Below are 21,119 nucleotides of genomic sequence, written 5' to 3'. Positions count from 1 at the left end.
TCCAACTACGATCATTTCTATTTCAATGATTTCGCCATAGATTAAACTGAACAAGATATTTCTAACACGTAATTGTATATAATATTTTTTAAATTAACCATTTTTCTTGTAGGTTTATTGAGACATTTCTATGTTCATGCGATCATCCAAAAAATAAGTTTCAGGAAGCAGGAAGTAAAGATAGAATGACAATAAATGAAGAGTTTCTTACTTTTCTTTCTCTCTTTCTCTCTCTCTCGTTCTCCCACTCTCTATCTTCCTCTTTCATTTTGAAGAGTGAAAGAAAGAGATCCAATATTTGTTCTTGGTGAGTCTCCACGAGCATCATCCGTGTGTAGTAAACCCTTTGATATATAGTCGAAGCATTTTAGAGTTCTGTCAGCCACGCCCACAATCAACCGTGGTATTATTTACACTCCTTGTGGGCTCGAAATCGTTTCTCTCTTTCTCTTTTCCCTTTCTATTCTAACTTTTATTATATCTGTTGCGTCTGGCACTGTGCGAAATGCCTTTTCTTCCTCATCAACCGTTCCCGTCATCGAAGTCACCGTCTACGTTTTGATATCAACATACCGACCCTTTGTTCTATTCTTCTTCTTCTTCTTTTTCTACTCATTAGAATATCTAAATTCGATAAATGCGTTCGAATAAACGAGTAAAGATGATTATGCTTCTTTTTATATTATTTAAAATAAGAATTTCTTTTTTTTTTGGCTTCGTTTAAGTGCAAAAAATTCAAATCGCATTACGTCGATCTTTCTAAACGTTTTATAGCACATTATTATACGTTCCAACGAAATCCTTAAAAACCATCATTCCTCCGCGAGCATGATTCTTTTTCATTCTATTTTCTAAATTAGACGGATCGATCGCGGCAGTATCTATTTTCAGATATAAGAGAAAGAATGAAAGAGAGAAAGAGAAAGAAAAAAAGAAAGAAAGAGAGAGTTCGTGTGTGTATGTGTTGCCTTAGGGCCGGATATGATTTCGGGGTTGGTTTCTTCCTCTTTCTCGTTCTTTATTTTTACTCGATCAACCAAGAGAAAAATTCGTGACGATTCTTCTCCACCTCTTCTTCTTCTCCCTCTCCTGTGATCTTCGATCCTTCTATCTAAGATGCTACGAGACCCATCAGATCCATGCAAATTTTCTTCCTCCGACATTTCGAACTTGTTCTCTTCTCTTTGCCTTGGCAATCTTACAAATTATTGATATTAATCTATTACGTGGGAACACGATATCTGAGTTAGGTTGGACCTATCGCTCTTGGCCCAAGAAGGATTTCGTCTGATTTATAATACTTTGAACAATGGAGAATAAAATGAAAGAAAAACAAGAAAAAGGAAAATAAAAAGAAACATTAAATATTAATGGGGTAAAAAGATTAATATACGAATGTTTCGAATGATTAATTTAACAACAACTAGTCAAATGTATCTGTACCTTCTTATCAACGTAATAAATTAATCAAAATGTTAAAAAGAAATAAAAAAAAAAAGCAATAAAAAGGAAGTAGAACACACGCGAGAAGATTACGAAGCAGATCTCAAAACGTGGAATGAGCGCGTTCATGTGCTTCTAGCTGGCATCGAACGATTTTCGTTTTGGGAGATGATCGTACGCCTCGACGAAAAATCGATGCCTCGTCTAATCTCGAAGGTAAATCTTTCCCGTGGGCTAATCAAAAGCGAGGATCGAACGAGGGTAGCGTGTTTCCGAAGCATCTGCCCGTTCCTGCGAGAAAGTACAATCTACTATACCGAATTGAAATTGTCCGAAGGATCTTTCGTGATCCATCCACAAAATTCAACTTAACAATACGGTCAATACTTTTTCCATTCAAATAGTTTTCCGCTCGCAACATCGCTTAATCCGGTGCATAAACATTGCATTGTATTTCGCAAAGGGATGCGCCTATTATATCATATTTTGTTATTAATATCTTCTGACTGGATGAATCTGGGAGCACCGATACACATAGTAAAAAAAAGAGAGAGAGAAACAGAACCATAGAAACGAACCAATACCGGTTTTCTTTATCGTACAATGCCCACAGGATTTTTGTGTTATCCTTCGTCTCATAAAAAGAAATGGAATAGAAAAAGAAATAAGAGAAAAAGAAAATAAAAGTAGTATCGATATCGAGAACTAGAGCAAATTTACAAACTTTAAATGGTAAGTAATTTTCAAATATCAAATTTATTTACTACACCATAGATATAAGAATTATGGACTTATACAACACCACAAAATTACATTCACACATATACGCGCGCGCACATTGTAGAAACGTTCACGAAGATATTTTACGACAGTAAGTAAAGTTTATGTCGTCTGATGCACCATATGAGCCCAATTGTTGAGCGATTTAGAAACAACGTTTATCAAATTTTCATTCTTTCTCGTATTAAAATATTCTTTTCAATTGTACGACTTGTTCTTCATGTTTTACATGTTTCTCGATACTTAGAAAAAAAAAAAAAAGAAAAGAAAGAAAGAATGAACAAATATAAGATAAGCCATTGACTGTCATTTTATGGAACAATCAAAACTGAAATGCGTTAGTAGCGTTAAATTTAAATGCAGACGATAGTATGCATTCTGAATTCGAGTTCAACGTTGTGTTATTCCCTTCGTTCTTCTCGCCTTTCTCGACATCAGAAAATAAGTAACGACGATGAGGTATGAGAACGTAGCAGGTGGGTTTCAGTGCATTCGAGCGAAATTAACGTGCAGGTCTGTGCACAACACTTCAAAAGAGAACAGAATTCTATATCCACGATGTATAGTGTGTTTCATTTACTAACCACAAAGATTTCCTTTTTTTTTTATTCCCATCTTAATACTCGTATCGGGACAATAAAAATAAAATAGAAAAGAACCAGAAGAAAAATTTGTACGCAGATTTGATCAAATAAATAAATAAATGCATTCGAAATAAAATCTAAAGAACAATTAAAAAAGAGTAACAAAGTGTCGCTTTTCATTAGCCTCGTACAATTAACATTTCTTTTTTTATTTTCTACCCGTTCACCCTTCGCTGCAATAACCCATTCCTCCTCCTCCTCCTCCTCCTCCTCCTCCTCCTCCTCCTCTTCATCTCTTTCCACGCGTTCCGTCCCGTCCCTTTCGCGAAACAGGGAAAGAAAAAGAGAGAGGGGTAAAAAATACAAAATAAAATGAAAGGAAAAATAGGGAAAAATAAAAGCTCGGTGAAATAGAAAAAAAAAGAACAACACAAAACAGAAAATAAAAATGGCCCGTACCAAGGCAGAAAGGCAAACCAGCCACTCTTTTCCTCTTTCCTCCGTTTGCTTGCCTGCTTGCTTGCTTGCTTGCTTGCTTGCTAGGTTGGTTGGTTGCTCGTTTGTTGGTCACGAGGAACCCTGCGCGAATTACAAAAATATTCCCGGCGCGGACAAAGCGGTCGGGCTCGTTGATTCGCGAGTTAATTGAGCGGCGCGGCACACGGCGGCCCGCTAACGAGTAAATTGTTGACTACCTACCACCAACTAACACCAACACCAACACCAACACCCTCCCCTCTCTCTCACTCTAACTGTGAACACCACACGACATACAATCAACCACCATCGTCGCCGAACATCATTCGTCGACTACTACCACCCATTCTCGCGATATTCCCCACTTATTTTTCTTTTTTCGTTACCTCGATTAACTCTTAGCTTTCCCCCATTCCTCATACCCCCCCCCTCCCATACCATTGCTACTACTACTCCATGCAATCCCAGGAAATTGCTGTGGTCCTTCCTTTCGTTTTCTTTCCTGTCGATTCATCTTTTTTTCTTTTATATTCCCCGCACGTTTTATTTATTTATTTATTCTTTTACGTGTGTGTTTTTTCTTTCTTTCTTTTTTTAATAGGATCGTTTCGAAGATCTACACCGTCGCGCTTGATTGTTGATGATTTCACAAATTTGACTGATTTTACAGTAGATTTTGTCCCTATGAAAAGGAAATAAAGATAAAAAGGTAAAGTATAAGATCGATGGAGAGAAAAAAATTGCAAATAAAATAAAGAATTTGTGGTTTCTAATCGCGCGTAGAAAAAGAAGATTGTAGATATATATTTAGTATGGTTGCGAGAGGAGAGACGTGTGTCGTAATTAAGTCGTACTAAAATTCCCTTCGTGAGCTTTGAAAGACGGCGCAGATTTTATGGCAGCCCTCGCAGCTTCGTACACACGTTCGCATATACACAAGCTGATTCTCTCTCTCTCTCTCTCTCTCTCTCTCTCTCTCTCTCTCTCTTACTATCTATCCATCTCTTTCTTTCTTAGTGGACATCTTTAAACGTATCCGTGTAGTACCCTATGTGCTCTTTTATGTTCAAGCAGGAGCCGCAATGGGTCGCGCATCTTCTTCCTAACATGTTCGTCACGCACACCACGGACAACGTGCTTTGCATGATTACGATGACAGCTACTCGACGAAATACGAGAATTATTTATTTATTCGCCATTTTTCTTTTCTTTCTTCTTTTTTTTACTAGAGTTGATGATCGATCATTTCTCTAATTATCATCAATCTAATCTACGAAAAAGAAACTGGAACTACTTGTCAAATCGTCATTTTAATGCATCGATATCATTTTCTCACAATCAGTTGTATAGTCATCGTTCGACCGATCGATCATTTCCTTCGATAGAAATAAAAATCGGATCGAAAAATTTGAAAAATGTTTGAAATTTAGCGACAGGTATTTTCATTTCTGTTTATTTCGCGCAGAATAATTAGCGTTTTTTCTTTTTTTTTGTTACTCCCCAAGTGATCGGCAAAATTGTTGGCAAAAACGAAAATGAAAATAAAAATAAAGAAATAAATAGACCGAGATAGTAGGATTCTTCTCTCTCTCGAGGTGCACTTGATTTACGGGCACGCGTTGCGGTAAAGCCGTAACTCTGTTACCAAAATGAAGAGGTTTAACAACACGCTCTCGTTTCTCTACGAACGATCGCACCTTCTTCTTCTTCTTCTTCTTCTTCTTTTACTTCTTTCACTTCTTGGTTTTTTATTCTTCCTCTCTTCTTCTTGTTTCCTCTCGTAAAAAACAATCAAGCCGGACGCATCTAACGCAGAAGCGCGATCATTAAAGACAAACCTTTTGCGCAGGTATTTCTTCGCATCGTCCGATACCAATCTCGAGGCGTGTCTACTTGTTAAAAAAAAAGGGAATGAAATTTTTGGAATTTTTAATAAAGCGTTGAAGATTCTTTTTACATTTACAAAGAAAATTAAATCTTTCTATTTTTTATATTTTGTACGATCAATGAAATATAAAAGCGCAAACTCATGTCCGAAACGTATTCCTACCTAAGACTAACTTTACACCTCATATTCATTAACAAACACATTGTAAGAACAATAAATAGAAAAAATTAAATAAAAGTATGAACTTTTTGTTGAATATAAATTTAATCTGATCTAACGCATTAGAACAATGTCTCTATCATTCTTTCTGAATTTCACTCTCCACAACATTATCGTTTCGTTTCGTTACTAAGAACATTCAAGCAAAAACAAAATAAAAGTACATTAATTTTTGTTGCATATAACATTTGATCTGGTCTCATACTTTAGAACAATATCTCTATCATACTCTTGGAGTCTCTCTTTGCGCGACATTATCGGCAGTTTTCGTTCCGCGGATTATTCCGCTTTCGCATCAAATCACCGAGCCGGTTTCGGTTTCGTCCCTCGGCACGCACGCGGTGTATAATTTCCGACCGCAGGGTGAAAATTCCACGTGCGGCCCTCAGTGGTTCTCGAAGCTTGCCTTTCTCTCTCTCTCTCTCTCTCTCTCTCTCTCTCTCTCTCTCACACACACTCTCTTCTTCTCTTTCTCATTCTCTTTCTCATTCTCTCTGTTCTCTGGTATACACCTTCGCTATATCCGGAATCGCATCTCCTTTAATTCGCGGCTACGATAAGAACCCTTAACGAGTAAGAGAGAAAGAGAAATAGAACGGGGTAGAGGATGATCCATCCTTTCTCTCACGAAGTAAAAGGTATCCACCACGTTTCCCCAATTTGTTAATTACTTCGCGGATACCTGACCGTCTTTCAACCACAATTCCGTAACTTCGACACGCACGTGCGTATTTTCCTCACTTAATTCATCTCGCAGACCGTATTAACATCTCAAATTCTCAGCAATTTTATATCAAATTCTTCCAATTATGAATAATTAGAATAAGTATTTTACATCGGAGAACAAAAATAGAGAAAGAGAGAGAGAGAAATAAAATGAAATAATCCTTAGAAAATTTATACAAACATCTCTATCGCGAATTTGATAATAATTAATCTTCATTTTTAAAAATTGGATCTATTTACTCATGGTCAACAAAAAGTAGAGTAAAAAATGGCCCCAAATAATTTACAAGAATCATCAACCTATATATATGCGTGTGTGTATATGTATGTGTATTCGTTTAAACGATATAACATATTTAATGGTACGAAATAGCGAGGAAAAACAGGTAATACGTATGCGTGTATATGTGTACGCGTGTGTCTGTTCGTATACGAGAAAGAGGCGGGTAAAATTTTTGTACGTTCGTCGTATCCTATCGACAGTAACAGCAACAGCAACAGCAGCAGCAACATTGAAGCAGCAGTAGCAGTAGCAGTAACAGCAAAAGCACGCGTGATCGTGTCTCGTGAAAACTCTCGTGGCGCGTAAAGAGCTTTCAGGTCGGACCGACAAATGATATTGAAGCGATGTCGGCCGACTATTAGCCGGGTTTTATTGGTACACGAGCCGTGCACGTTGCCCGACCTACGACCGCCAACGGTTAATCAATGCTTTTATGAGCATTCGCTGACGGTAGTCGTATATTTCATGTGTGTTAGTTACAATCGGTGCGAACAACTAACACACACACACACATCTATATCTTCTATATTTAAACGTATACGCGTGTAACTACGAATATATATATCTCTTTCTCTAACAGAGTTTAGGTGAAAATTAAAAACCCTTAAATCTACCTCCAACATATTTTACCTACAAATGCATTAAATAATATATACATCTGATTAAAATTAATATCAACCATTATTTCACGCTATTTTTATATAATTTTATAATAGGATTTCAATTTTTTCCTTGATAAGATATAGTACAATTTGGAAATAAAAATAAAATACACAGGAGATCAAAATAAAAATGATTATCAACCATTATTTAATACAAACTTTGTATATGATAATTAAATTTCACTTTTTTCATATGACATAACAATTCTTCAATTTATCTCCAATATAATATTTCAAGTTTACGCACAAAGATAAATATCATATAAGTCAAATCTAAATTAACTCCAATCATATTATTTAACACAATTTTATATATGATAATTAAACTCCCTTTTTTTTTTCTTCTGATCAGAGAGATATAAGTTTAAAAAAAAAAAACAAAGTAAACTACAAAAGGGTGGTACTTAACAACGCACACACTTCCTGTATATTAATTGATTATCTACCCGTTTACGAATAATCGACGGTGAACGGTGTTAAAAAAAGATAATAAAGAAAGTAAAGTAATAGTCAACGACTATCTTTCGAAATTGCATAAAATTCAATGCTCAGCAACGTTAACGAGGACGATAAAGATACATCTTCCAGTCACGTTATCCGTCTTCTTCTTCTTCTTCTTCTTCTTCTTCTTCTCTTCTTGTTCTTTTTGACGATTCACCTGCTCTCACGCGTACTTATCGTCGAGCTCATTATCGTTTTCTTACGCGTTACTCTCTTTACAAGACGATGATCGTTCTACTTCGACTACTCTTTTTTCTATATCTTTCTCTCTCTTCCTTTCTTTAACCTTACCATCAACAATAAGTAACGCAACTGTTAAACGTAAAGCCTTGGTATTACGGCAGGCTATTTTCTTCTTTGAAAATCGTCATTCGACTAAAGAAATTGCATCCTATGGTCTCGCGTTTTCACAATCGCGTTTCAGGTTATTTAATAATATTTATAAACTTTACACCGACCATCGCCAACTTATATATTAGCTACCTTTTTTTTTTTTTATATCAACCTCTAGACCCCCCTCCCGTTTATCTCCCCCTATAACGCCACCACCACCACCCCTTTTTACTCGACGCAACGAACACGCGCAGATGGCCGGATAATTTGCTTAGTTTACGCTTTAATATGTAACTCGGTATGCATTACCCCGGTGTAATGCGAATTACGCGAGGAGGCCAATTTGATTAATGATATTTCAGTAACCGGCGGGCGCTAAATAATTAACCGGAACTTCCCGGCACGTATACCGGAGCCGATATATCGGACTCGAAGAGTCCTATCGGCTTCCGTTCCTTCCTCGTTTGTTCGAGCACCATCGATAATTCCATACGCAAAGAGAGAGAGAGAAGAGGGGGGAGTGAAAATAAAAAATATATTTATAATAATAATATTAATATTAAATAAGAAAAAATAAAATAATAATGATATTAAAAGTGTATGTCAATATTTATGAGGAAATAATTATTGTAATAAGAAGAAAGAAAGAAAGATAAAAGATATTACTGAATATTACTCGAAAGTAAAATTTGAGAGGGTTGTTTGTAATATTTTCTAGGGGTTGAAAAGGTTCTCATGGACACGCGGCTTTGGCCAAACATATCCCTTCTTATCGTTCTCTTTCTCTCTCTTTCTTTCGTTCTTTCTTTCTATTTATCTGTCTCTCTCTCTCTCTCTCTCTCTCTCTCTCTCTCTCTCTCTCTCTCTCTCACTCACTCTTGCCACCCTCGTAATACCGAACGTTGGTCCTGGCCAGGAGCTATTTATTTTTCTCATCGCTTTTAATTTCGTCGAGACAACATAGATGCGTATCGTCGAGCAACATCGACAGAACGATATATGTATATAGTATATATAATAGACGAGCATTTGTGACGGCCATTGTGCGGGCCGTTCACCGAATGGATGTTACGCTCCTGGTATATCGGGATCGGATCTCGCTTGTTGAGTTTATTAATTGCGTTATGGGAAGTGCTGCTCGCACGGCAAGCGAAATTGAAAAAAATTGCAATCCCCGATACCGTACACGATCCACTCGTCCCCTCTCTCTCTTTCTCTCTCTCTCTCTCTCTCTCTCTCTCTCTCTCTCTCACTCACTCTCTTTGTACCTATCTATCTATCTATCTATCTATCTATCTCTATTTCACTGTTGTAACCCACGTACCTATCACGATGACCCATCGCTTTTCTGGGTCGACTTTACACCTTCAAATCTCGTCACAGAACATTTTCGACAACTAAAATTTCACGAACTCTCTCTATCTCTCTCTCTCTCTCTACGATCGTCACTTCCATCGAATCGAAGATATTTCTTAAGATAATTCTCATTATTTGATCTTCAGAGTTCAAACCTTAGAGGGTTTACTCTACAAAATAGTCGATATTTTCTAGTGATAAAAATTCTACAAAAATTCGTATAAATGTAAACATTAAGATTGTAAGTATTGTAATTTAAATGATGTTAGATGAATTTCTCTGACAGATTAGTTAAGTTTAAGTAATCGAATGTGATTGTACGAAAGGAAGGAAAGATCGGTTAGTTCGACGAATGAAATGATCGTTAGGTATGAAGGTACGATGGGTGGTTCCAATCGTAAAACAATTATACAATTACCGCACGGCCGTAATTAATTGTCGGCCGTTTCAACGTTTACCCCGACGAGCTTGGTTGGCTGGAGGCACGGACCGCGAACGCCGCAGCATTAATTCATTAACGTTGCCCCGTGAAACGTATTTGCTCGTAAAATTGGTCGACGGGCATGTTCACGATTATTTGCTTAAACAATTTCCGAACTGCGTTCGCCTATCGGCATGTAGCTACGTACGTACGTACCCACCCAGCTAAATGTATGTCTGTATGTGTATACGTATGTGGGGGAGGGGTGCTGTTGTAGGTGTATGTAGATAGGTTTAGGTGTATGCTGCTTGCCAACCAAGTTTAACGATTCTCTCCGTAATGTTAGAATAGATGTCGTCCTGGCTCTTCCTCTCTTCATACCAAGGATACATAAACCGAAACGTAACTTCCGATTAATTTCTCAATTTCTCTCAATTTAACATCGCATACGTGAAACTGGATTAACACCCAAACGAATCTATCTAATTTATATCGAATATTGTATAATGCGATCGAATCTATGATTTATATTATTTTCATCCGCGGTTTATACTCGGATATACGGAAAATATTATTAACCCTTTTATATGATCTAAATGATCTTTGAAAAAGAAGGTTTTATTTTCTATTTAAAATTGTATATTATAAATATTATTTGTTCAATATAATTAATGTCCCAATAGCCAGCAATATTGGAACTTATGAATTTCTTAATTATACTTATGTTACTAATTATCCAAATTAAAAAGAAAAATGTTGGAGAATCGCACTTAGAAAAGATATTAGGTAGGTACACAGCTGTGTAGAGTAGGTATAATATCAGTAGCGGTATTCCGATATATCGGCGAGCGCGTCCGCCGTCACCGCAGGCCGCAACACGAGGCTGCAGTTGCAGTTAATTTGCTCACTCCAAGTGTGTTTGATTCCCCTAATTAATTGATCGCTAGGGGTCACCGTTGGACCGCCGTGTACACGGATGGCAGTAATCAAGTGTGTACCCCTTGCAACCCAGAGTTACTTGCGTTTACGCGTACGCAAAGCGCACTTTACTTGTCCGTTTACGATCAGAACCACCAATCCTAAGTAACTTCCTCAAATATGATCTATACTCGAATTATCTAATGAGAATCATCAATTAGCATATTAACATATGAATATAATTATAATATTGGAAACATTGAAACACGATTGCATTAACTTGTTACATTAATGTGTCCTTTGTTTTTGAACTTAACATAGAAATGACATGGTTAAGCCTAATCATTAAGAAAAATTATTTCAAATATTAACATTTTTAAATATCTTGACACACACACACAATATATAAAATGTATAATAATTCTAAAATTGGGATTAATCGATTTGACAAATGAATATCTCGCGATAACACCTACATTCTCAAAAAAAGTATAAGTATATACATATGTTATATAAATAACGAAGAGTCTGAAAATACTCCTCAAGATCTCTATAACATGAACAAAAAGAAGTCGTGTCTTAAAAGGAATAAAAAAAAAAAAATAATAAGACGTAAGGCTTTAAATAGGCCTATTAAAGTCTTCCTCAAAGGAAGGAGTTAAATATATAGATAGATGCTTAAATAGGAGCTTACCTAGATGTCCGTTTTCATAGTAATCGCCGTTGTCCATCCTGTGTTTCTTCAAGGAATGCTGTGGATGATGACCAGCAGCCGCTGCTAGGTGACTCGCTGCGAGGCTCAAACCAACGGAAGCTCTCTTTGGGGGTCTTCCTGGCCTGGAGCTGTACAGTGGTAGAGAGTTACTGTGGTTAGAGACACCTGTTTTCGAGGTAACATTCTTACCCCGACTGTCGCATTCGAACGACTCGTATACGATCGTCTTCTATTCAAACGTGTGTATATAAACAACACAGAGACACCGAGTAACTTTACGACGCATGAATTGTTTATTATATATTTCATAAAAAAAGGAAAACCAATATGTGTGATATATGTATATTATTCAATGAGTGTTTTGCTTCTTTCGTTTTTTTTACGAATCGTGTATTTAAACATTGTACGATATTATAATTTGTTAAATATTTTTATTCAATATCTCTCCGATTTGTTTATACACAGATTATGAATATCTAATAATAAGTCGTGAATTCAGCCAAGAAAATCTTATATTTAGTTTTATTCGAAAGAATACACAATGAAAATAATATAATAATCGATAAATTGTGATATTTCATGTAGAAAAGTGAGATTTTAGCGATGATTTTCCGGCTGAGTTCACTGGACTGTTTTTATTTTTTTCTGAACATGAAAATTGTTGACCGACCCCTCCGTTCGGAGATTACTTCGAATTTAAAGAATGGAAACGATAGAAATAAAGCAGGAAGAGAGCAAAGAAAATAGAAAAAGAAAAGAAAAGGAAGAGGGGTTGGGGGTGTGGGAAGAGAGTAGAAACAGAAAAATTCTCTTCGAATGGGCTGTTGCGCAGATCCATCAAAGAAACACACCCGGGTTTCCACACATCGGTGTTTCCAACCGAAAAAGATTCGAAAAAGTTAGCCGCTAATCTACAAGTAGATGATATCGTGTGAACGTTTCGAGAGCGCAAGCTTTTACGTGACTAAGGGAAAATGAAAAGTCATTAGGATGAACTACGAAAGAATTAACTATCCTATACAAAATTTATCTTTCTCTATTCCAATTGATTTTCGGGAACTAATTCGAGCGTAAATTACAAAATATATAAATGTCTGTAATATGATTAATAATTTGTATTGAGTATTTTAAATATCTTACGTTGTTTATTAATATAAAAAAAATAATAGTTTGTTGAACACGTAACAATATCAAAATAATGCAACGTAAAAATTAATTAATTTAATAAGAAACAATATGCAAGTTTTCTTTACTTGTTCCTCAAATTCAATTTTCGCCATAAAAAAAAGTTCAACAAAAAAAAATATATATATATATATTGTTCAGTCACCGCAAGATATAAAAGCCAGTCGAAAGATTCATCGAGAGGTTGAGAATAGAAAGGAAGAAAATATAAAAAAATCTCTTTTCTTGAAACAATCTATACGTTCGTGATGGCGATGGTGATAGCGATGGTGATGGTGATGGTGGTGGTGGCTGGATGCCCCGTGCGGTTAGCAGGGACGTTCATTTTTCATAGGCGGCAGGCGCCAGAAAGTCAGACACACCACACGCGTTCAAAAGATATATCTACATACATACGTCCCAACAAAGTCTCCGTCTAACGTACACAAAACAAAACGCGATCTCTTGCTTTAGCGAGAAAATATCCTTAACTCGTTGCTGCTTACCCTATCCACTCTTCTCGTGAACCTTTCTTTGCTCTCGATATAGCACCTATGATGGGACGATGCATCGACTGGTTCTCAACTTCCCATTTTTTTGCCCCTCCCATTATATTCCTTTTCAATATCTTTCGCAATCTTTTTCTCTAATTAATACAAAATACAAAATCTATTTTGATACAATACAAATATGTTTAAATGAAACTATATCTATGATATTTAATAAAACGTTGTAAAAATAATCCAATCAATATCATTTTCTTGATCACAGAAAAAAATTAATAATTAAAAAGAAATATGCCAAATAAATATTGACGATTAGAAATATATGAGTTTGTACTATATCTATGACAACTAATACACCAATCATTTTAAATAATGATCAAATATATCTTATTTTATTTTACTACAAAATAATTAATATATTCATAGAAATAAAGAATGAATATTATAATGATTATATATATATATAAATAATAAAAAAGATATTGATAAGAGTTGAGAGTCGCTGTTTGGTAAGCGAGCAATCTCATAGTAGTCAAGACAGATTTGTAAATCTAATTTTTCATCCCGTCTTTCTGCCAGCCCTCTCACTTTGCCCAGAGTCTTCCTCATCCTCCCTATCTCTTTCTCTTTACCCTACACACACACACGTACACACACAACACACACATGAACACAGGACAAACGCACGCACGTACACTCGTACATATGAACATACAGCATACACTCTTTTGCACTCACTCGCTCATTCGCTCTTCTCCTCCTTTTCTTCTCCACCCCACCCCCTTCTGCTGTTATTCTTCTTCTTCTTGTTCTTCTTCTCCGACGCCTCTCACGCACAAGATATCTCCAAACGATTCTCAGACGGCCGGTTTATACCGGCGTTGATCTCTTAAACCGCTTAGCTTCGAGTTACACCGAAAACAAGAACGCACTCTCGAACGCTTAGATCCGCATAATACGCACTTGTTTGCGTATAAACCGACGAAACCAGAAAAGCCTCGGAAAGAACCAAACGTTAACCCTTTTTTTCTGTTTTTTTTTTCTTTTTTTTTTCTTTTTTTTCTTTTTTTCTTTTCATTTATCTTTTCATTTTTTTCGTTTCATTTTTATCCACTATCACGAGTAACTATTTTTTTATTTGCAATATCGACAGGTAAGACGACAGGTACAACTTAAAAGACTTCAAAGTATATCGATTCTTTTTATTTTTTTTTCTACGGTATACGATATCCACTAATCTTTTCTATTCATTTGTTTCTTTTTTGTTTGTTTTAATATCTAAACTCGTTCCATTTTTTATCTTTGTTTTTTTTTCTTTGAAAGAAAAATTAACATCTCTGTCAATATTTTCTGTACTATTATTATCAATTAAAATAAATCTATTCTTTTATTTATTTATACGTTAATTCGTATCAAAATCTCGTTTGATATGGAAATAATTTATATCGCAAGATTGTTAAAAAAAAAATGAAAATCGTTAGCAAAGTAGTTGTCGCAACGCAACAACACTCGCGGTGCGTTTTCTAATCTGAGCAATTTGAAATCGAAAAGAGAATTGTATTATAAATAGAACCGATCGGGTATCTGCAACGCGGAACGAAAACACGCTTTCTCTCTCTCTACCGACTCTAATAACTATCTTGGATAGAGAACTCCCAGTGTATTTTCACCATAAATTACGTTTCCGTTCGTATTGCTGTCAACGGTTCTGCCTGAAGAAATTCGAGAGATTCGAGAGAAGCTTGGGTGTTGTAATTATTAGAAACAACGTTTCGCTATATGACACTATATTTTGAATTTCTTTTAAGAACAAAATAAAAGGATAAAAATATTCATAAAAGTATGTAAAAAAAATAATTATTTGGAAACAGGTGCGCGTGTTAACCAAAGATGAATATCAAATGATATATAAACTATACCTACTCCGAATGTTACACATGTAGCAATTACAGTGATCATTAAAATGCGTGTATCATTGAAAGAAATAATATTGTCGACGTTGAAATACACGTAACATTAGAGTTATCGTTGAACGAAGTAAGCAAGTAAAAGCAAGCGAATGGAAATTGTAATTACGTGGACGATTCGTACCTTGAAAACAAACTGCGGATCGGTAGATCTAAGAAGTGTATCATCGTTCGTTCGTTCGTTGGTTCGTTCGTTCGTTCGATCGAGAATCGTGATTAGATTCGTCGGTTACGATCTTGTAAGCGGCGTTTCTCGCGCCGAATCGCGTGTGGGATTTGCGTTGATCAGAGGCCAGGTGCTCTCTACTCAACAACCAACCAGGCCCTCCTTTCGATTCGATCGAGCTTCTCCGCCTTAATGATCCTTGCTACTACGATCTCCAAGAGCAGACGTTTCGAAAGAGCTGCCGGACGATATACCTTATATCCATGTTTGTGCTATATATATATATATATATATGTGTGTGTTTCTATCTATGTCAGTGTGTATGTGTTGCTATGTGTCTGAGAAAGAAGGAGAATTATAAGGCTTTTATAGACGACTGGGCGTGCAACGATCCATCGAGTTCGTTAGATCGTCGCACCTTTCCGAACATCCTAACATGATTCCATACACGAAATATTATTTTCATTTACATAGGTCGATGACTTATTCTATTTGCTAAATTTCTAAATAAGTGTATTAGAAATTTAACTTTTTCTTTTCGTCTTCTTTTAAAGTTTGTACCTTTTTTTTAATTATTTTACGCGATTATTTTTTTATTTTATATATCACACAATCCATTATTTATTTTAAAATGATATATAAAATAAGTAAGAAACTTTTGCGACGATATTATAATTTATTTTTTACCTGAACAAATTTGTTTATTCAAATGCATTATCTATTTCTTTCTACTTTTATTAATTTATATGTATATCGAGTTTAATGAGAAGAAACGTTGATAATAATGAACAAACCGTTATTATTAGCATGTAAAGCATTGTCAGAAGAAAATAATAGTTCATCATAAAGCTTAAGACAATGCAATGAGAGGAAAGATAGAAACGAAATGAATCCTCCTTCTCCTCCTCCTGCTCCTCCTCTTGCAATGTATGTATGGGCACACGATGGATCTCGTGAAGATCCCTGATCCGATATCTATCTCGATTCTTTTTAAGAGGATGCGCGCATTACGATTTACGACGTCCGCCTTAATTGTGTTAATTACTCCACGTTGCTTCCGTGGAAAGCTGCCTTTTCCCAAGATCGGAATTCGTGAGAGATTTTGGAAAGTTTTCTTTACAACACGCGCAAATAACTATTTCTACCTGAAGATACGATTTTACTGATAGTAAACTCAAAACAAACCGTCGATACTTAAACCATAATTTTCAATTCAATTTGTTTTACTAATTCACAAAATTATGTTGCATTATGATAATTCTAATATCTTTCAAATCAAGTAGATCGATACTAACACGCCACTATTTTCAATACAATTTATTTTATTCTACAAATTTGACAAAAAATAATCTAAAAAAATAATAAACCAATTCTTTTGATGTCTACAATTGTAACAATAATTCATATAAGAAATAAGAGATAAAGAAAAAACGTGGAAAAATAAAATGAAGAAAATATTTCTATACGATAATTGCACTTAATTCAAACTTTTTGTTTTCAAATAAGAAATAGAGTAGAGTAGAGTATAGAGGAGAGACAGAGTGAGAGAGAGTTGGAGAGTAAAATCATGCGATCATAAATTGTCAATTTCGAAGTCAATTTGGTACGGGCTTACCAATCGGCTGCCGGTTAATTTCAAGGTGAATTGTGTCCAATATGGGTATATTATTAATGGCCCGACGAGGGATAGGGTGCAACGAGGAAGCGCGAGGAGGGTTGCAACCCCGTTTTCGCGCATTGCCTAAATCTATCGCTCGGGGCCGGCTCGATGCTCGCTTTGGCTACGATCTGCTTGTTACTTCGGTATTCGGCATTCCGGATTAAATGCTCTCTGATGTTGTTGCAGCGTATGACTCTCTCACTCTCACACTGACTATCTCCCTCTTTGGAAACATATGCACATACGTATATTATCGTTGCATGTGCGAATGATATCCTTGGCCCCTTATCGAATCTCGGCATATCTTCTATCTTCTTCTATCTTGTATCATTCAATTGGATTTCATCTAAATATATATATTCTAATGTTTTCCTTTCATTTCTTTTATATTTAATTTGGTCTATTTTTTTTTATAATATTTAGTCGTTTTTCTCTCTCTCTCTCTCTCTCTCTCTTTCTCTACCCTACGTTCTTTCTATTTCGTCAACTTCCGGATTTTAAAAAGTAAACATAGCACGTGACTTGAAAAAAATACGACACAAAGAAGCCTCTGTGTATAATCCGGGAGTGGACTACGCTATCTTTTAAATTACGACATCTTATCGCATCCGTTGCTACCGTATTTCGACTCTCCAAATAACAAAAATGTACAAGAAAAAGAGAGAGAAAGAAAACTTTTAAGAATCTATGGGAAAATCATTCCTCGTGAGAAATATTTTTTAAAAAGTATGTGATTCCAATATCTTTCCTTCTAACCAAAAATAATAATAATAGTAATAATAATACTAAAAAGCCCGTTGATGCACTATTTTTCTTCTTTCACATTAATTGTTCCTTTTTTCGTGACTGTCTCATCCTTTCGAAAAGTTGAAAACGCCTAGAAGTGAGAAAGAAAAAGAGAAAGAGAAAGWKAGAGAGAGAGAGAGAGAGAGAGAGAGAGAGAGAGAGAGAGAGAGAGAAGCACCCTCGTATCGTAAAGCCTCGTCGCGTGCAATTCCCGTCATAACAACGACTTCAATTTTCGTCAAAAGTCTTTCACCGTTATCGTCGTCACCGTCTCTCTCTCTCTCTCTCTCTCTCTAACGTAGATTCGACCCTTCGATTTCCCGCTTTATAAACTCGATTGCTGCCTGAAATCCAAGAACGGAACGATATTTTCCAAATTATAAATTTTTACGAGGACCCACGAGCCTTTTCTTTTTTCTTTTTTTTTATTTTCTCCTACTCTCTACTTCTTTCTTCTACTTACTCGCTTTCTCTCTCTTTCTTTCTCTCTGCGTGCGTACGTTTTTTTTTGTTCCTTTTTTTTTATATTTTTAGCTTCATTCCCTACCACGCACCAAGCACTTTCTTCCACTTCCAGCTTTGCTCGCCCTTCGCATCGCTGCAATCCTGTCAGTCGGATTGGATTTGTCCGATTTCACACCGTCGAGTGGAAAGGGAGATAAAAGAAAAGGGCGAGTTGTTCCACATCTCGCGAGCCCTTTTTTCGAGAATTCTCCATATCCTTTCTCTCTCCCTTTCTCTTTCTATCTTTCTACCGCGATTCTCCACTTCCCTCTTTTTTAAATGGAAAAGGAAAAGACAACAAAATTTCGACCATTTCATTTTATACTTTACGGATCGACAAATTCAACGAAATTATTACGTTCGTTATCTTTAGTACTTTAGCAATATTTCCCGGTTGACTACGTTTTTTCTCAATTACTATTCGATCAATTCTCCACAGATATATAATACTTATATGGACTTATGAATGCGATTTAATAAAACAAAGAAGACATTATATCTCGCTTTTTCAAACTTTAGAAAATTTCTTATAACAAATATTTCCCCCAAAAAATGTATTACTTATATCATTATTATTATAAAATTACTATCGTGAAAATAAACGTCCGATATTATATAATAAATGAGTTTAAAACTTTAAAAAAGGTGATTAAAAAAATAAATAGGAAAATTAAAAATGAAGAGATTTGAGATAGAATGAGATATTTTTTGAAAATTTTTATATGTCCCCGTTATTAGAAAGAAAAAGAAAAAGAGGTGGGGATGAATTCGAAGTAAAAGATGGAAGAAGAAGAAGAAGAAGAAGAAGAAGAAGAAGAAGAAAAAGAAAAACTTCCCCTCGGCGATGCGCTGGTAGAGAAAGAGTATTTTCTAATAACCACAATGTAAAGCCGGGGGGGTTGCGTTACACAAAAGAAATCTTTTTCTCCACCGAGGGTTTAGACTTATCTTAGTAATATTGGATTAAAACTTCTACCTATCTCTCTTTTTCTCATTCTTTTTCTTCTTTGCAATATGTTATTTTTATTGCTCGTGGCTTTGCATAATACTCGTTGGGGTGCTCGCTACCCTTGCAACTCTCCCACCCCCAACAAAAGCATTCTCACTCTTTCTAATGTGTTATGTTACTTCGTCTCTCTCTCTCTCTCTCTCTCTCTCTCTCTCTCTCTCTCTCTCTCTCTCTCTTCTTTTTACTCTCGCGGGCTAATTTTAATTTTTATACCGGTACCGTGTTGGGGAACATTACGATTTCAGTACGGCTTACTTATTTATGTTCCGAACGAGCGCTACCATATCGGCCTTATTAGTTGAATTATCTAAATACTCGTTGAAAGAGAGAGAACAAAAATAAAATAATCGCGATACTGATATTACGATTGCATGAATAATTAATTAATTTTATATTGTCTTTGTTTTTTCATTATTTCAATACAATGATAACTCTTGATTAGAATAATATCTATGAAAATATTCTTTTTTACAAATATTCTAATAATATTATTTACAAGAGAATTGTTTTTATGGAAAGAGAAAAGAAGAAAGATAGAAGTTCCAATTTCAGGAACCCTAGCGAAAGTGTAAAATATCTTTATTACTAACAGATAGGACACGCAATGTTGACCGTCCTAGCAAGTGAAGTGTGAGAAAGATTAACGCGAGCGTTTTTAGTAAAAAAAAAGAAAAAAAAGAGGAAAAAAAGATGATAGAAAATCCAATATAACTTGGCATCCCCTATTTTACGTCTACGTTTGATTTAATACGTGGTGAATCATCTAAGTCGTAAAATTAACGAATCATTCTTTCTGTGATAATATAATTAACATTACACAAAATGTCTGGAGATATTGAATTTAAATTAAAATTAGAAAAAAGAACAAAGGAAAAGACAGATTGAAATATCTTTCTCTCTCTTTTTCTCTTTCACACACTCTCTTTCTGACATTGTAAGAAAATGATAAGGATAGAGAAAGTGGAAGCAAAACATCGGGGCAAATAATCGGAAGCGTGACGAGCCTTGAGGTAGATTTCTCAAAGCACGCGATACTACTTCGTAGTCCTAAGGAAGTAATACCCGATAATACCTGTATTTGCACGTGGCGTATCGGGCACGTAGCTACTCTCACGAGGTGCGTTACATCCGCGTAATCCAGCCAATCTCGAGGACGTGGCCTAGTCTTTCGAACGTGTAATCCTGCCAATTTGGACCGCGGATTATCCTGATTCGCGAACCTGACTACGGCTACGAAGAGGACGACTAAGAGAGTGTGTCGACTAAACAGACAGTTACCCCTACCTTACATTTTTATTTTTTTCAAATTACAACTGAATAAGTGACAGAGAGAGAGAGAGAGAGAGAGAGAAAGAAAGATTGAAAATCAACTAACCCACCGAAGATTTTCTTTTTCCCCAATATTTTCTTTCTATTTTATTTTCATTTTTATTATTAGAAAACAATTTTTCTTTTTCATTCGTGTCATTTTATATTTGCTAAAACAAAAAGAAGAGAGTAACAATCAGCGAGTTCTTTAAATTCTATTCCTCAAATTTCTTTATCAGTTTATTAACTTCGCATAATTTTTATCATTTATATTAATTCCGAATCACATATAAATTATTTTTTCCAAAGAAATAAATATTAATATGCTAGAAAAAATGATATAACATAAATGAATAAAAAATAGGAAGAAAAGATCCTGTAGAAAGAAAGACGTAAATGCAAATATGTATAATTATATATTTTCTTTTCTTCTTTTTATCTGTTTCTATCCCTTTTACTCTTTCGTCAACAATTCTCAAAAGAATTCTTTCCAGTCGTGCGACTCTCGTAGTCGTCGATCCGTAACAGGACAAGTTCGATCGGCTTGAAATTCGATTGGACCGCTCGTCGATCTCGATCCTCTTGGTACGTTCGATGATCTACCGCGACGGGTAGTCAAAGAGGATACACAGAGACCGTGTGTGGATAGTCAGTTCTCGCGAATCGTCTTGCCACGTTATATACACACACACAAATATATAAACATATTTTTATATATATATATATATACCAAGCTCGAATAA

General features: G+C 35.5%; 1 protein-coding gene across 7 annotated transcripts in view; it reads right to left on the bottom strand.

Annotated features, from left to right (window-relative positions):
• Positions 1–21,119, bottom strand: part of LOC106790927 (dachshund homolog 2) — a gene marked incomplete at its 3' end in the record, with an annotated part of 190,928 nt that overhangs the window by 94,004 nt on the left and 75,805 nt on the right. For 4 of the 7 annotated variants that reach the window (XM_014756197.1, XM_014756193.1, XM_014756190.1 and 1 more), the window contains 1 exon segment: positions 11,286–11,434. In XM_014756197.1, coding sequence (XP_014611683.1) covers positions 11,286–11,434 — 149 coding nt within the window. 7 annotated transcript variants of the gene reach the window in all.

The sequence above is a fragment of the Polistes canadensis genome, unplaced genomic scaffold (assembly GCF_001313835.1).
Source record: "Polistes canadensis isolate GaletaPanama2010 unplaced genomic scaffold, ASM131383v1 scaffold_270, whole genome shotgun sequence".
Classification (NCBI taxonomy): domain Eukaryota; kingdom Metazoa; phylum Arthropoda; class Insecta; order Hymenoptera; family Vespidae; genus Polistes; species Polistes canadensis.
This window is presented reverse-complemented; position numbering and strand designations above follow the sequence as displayed.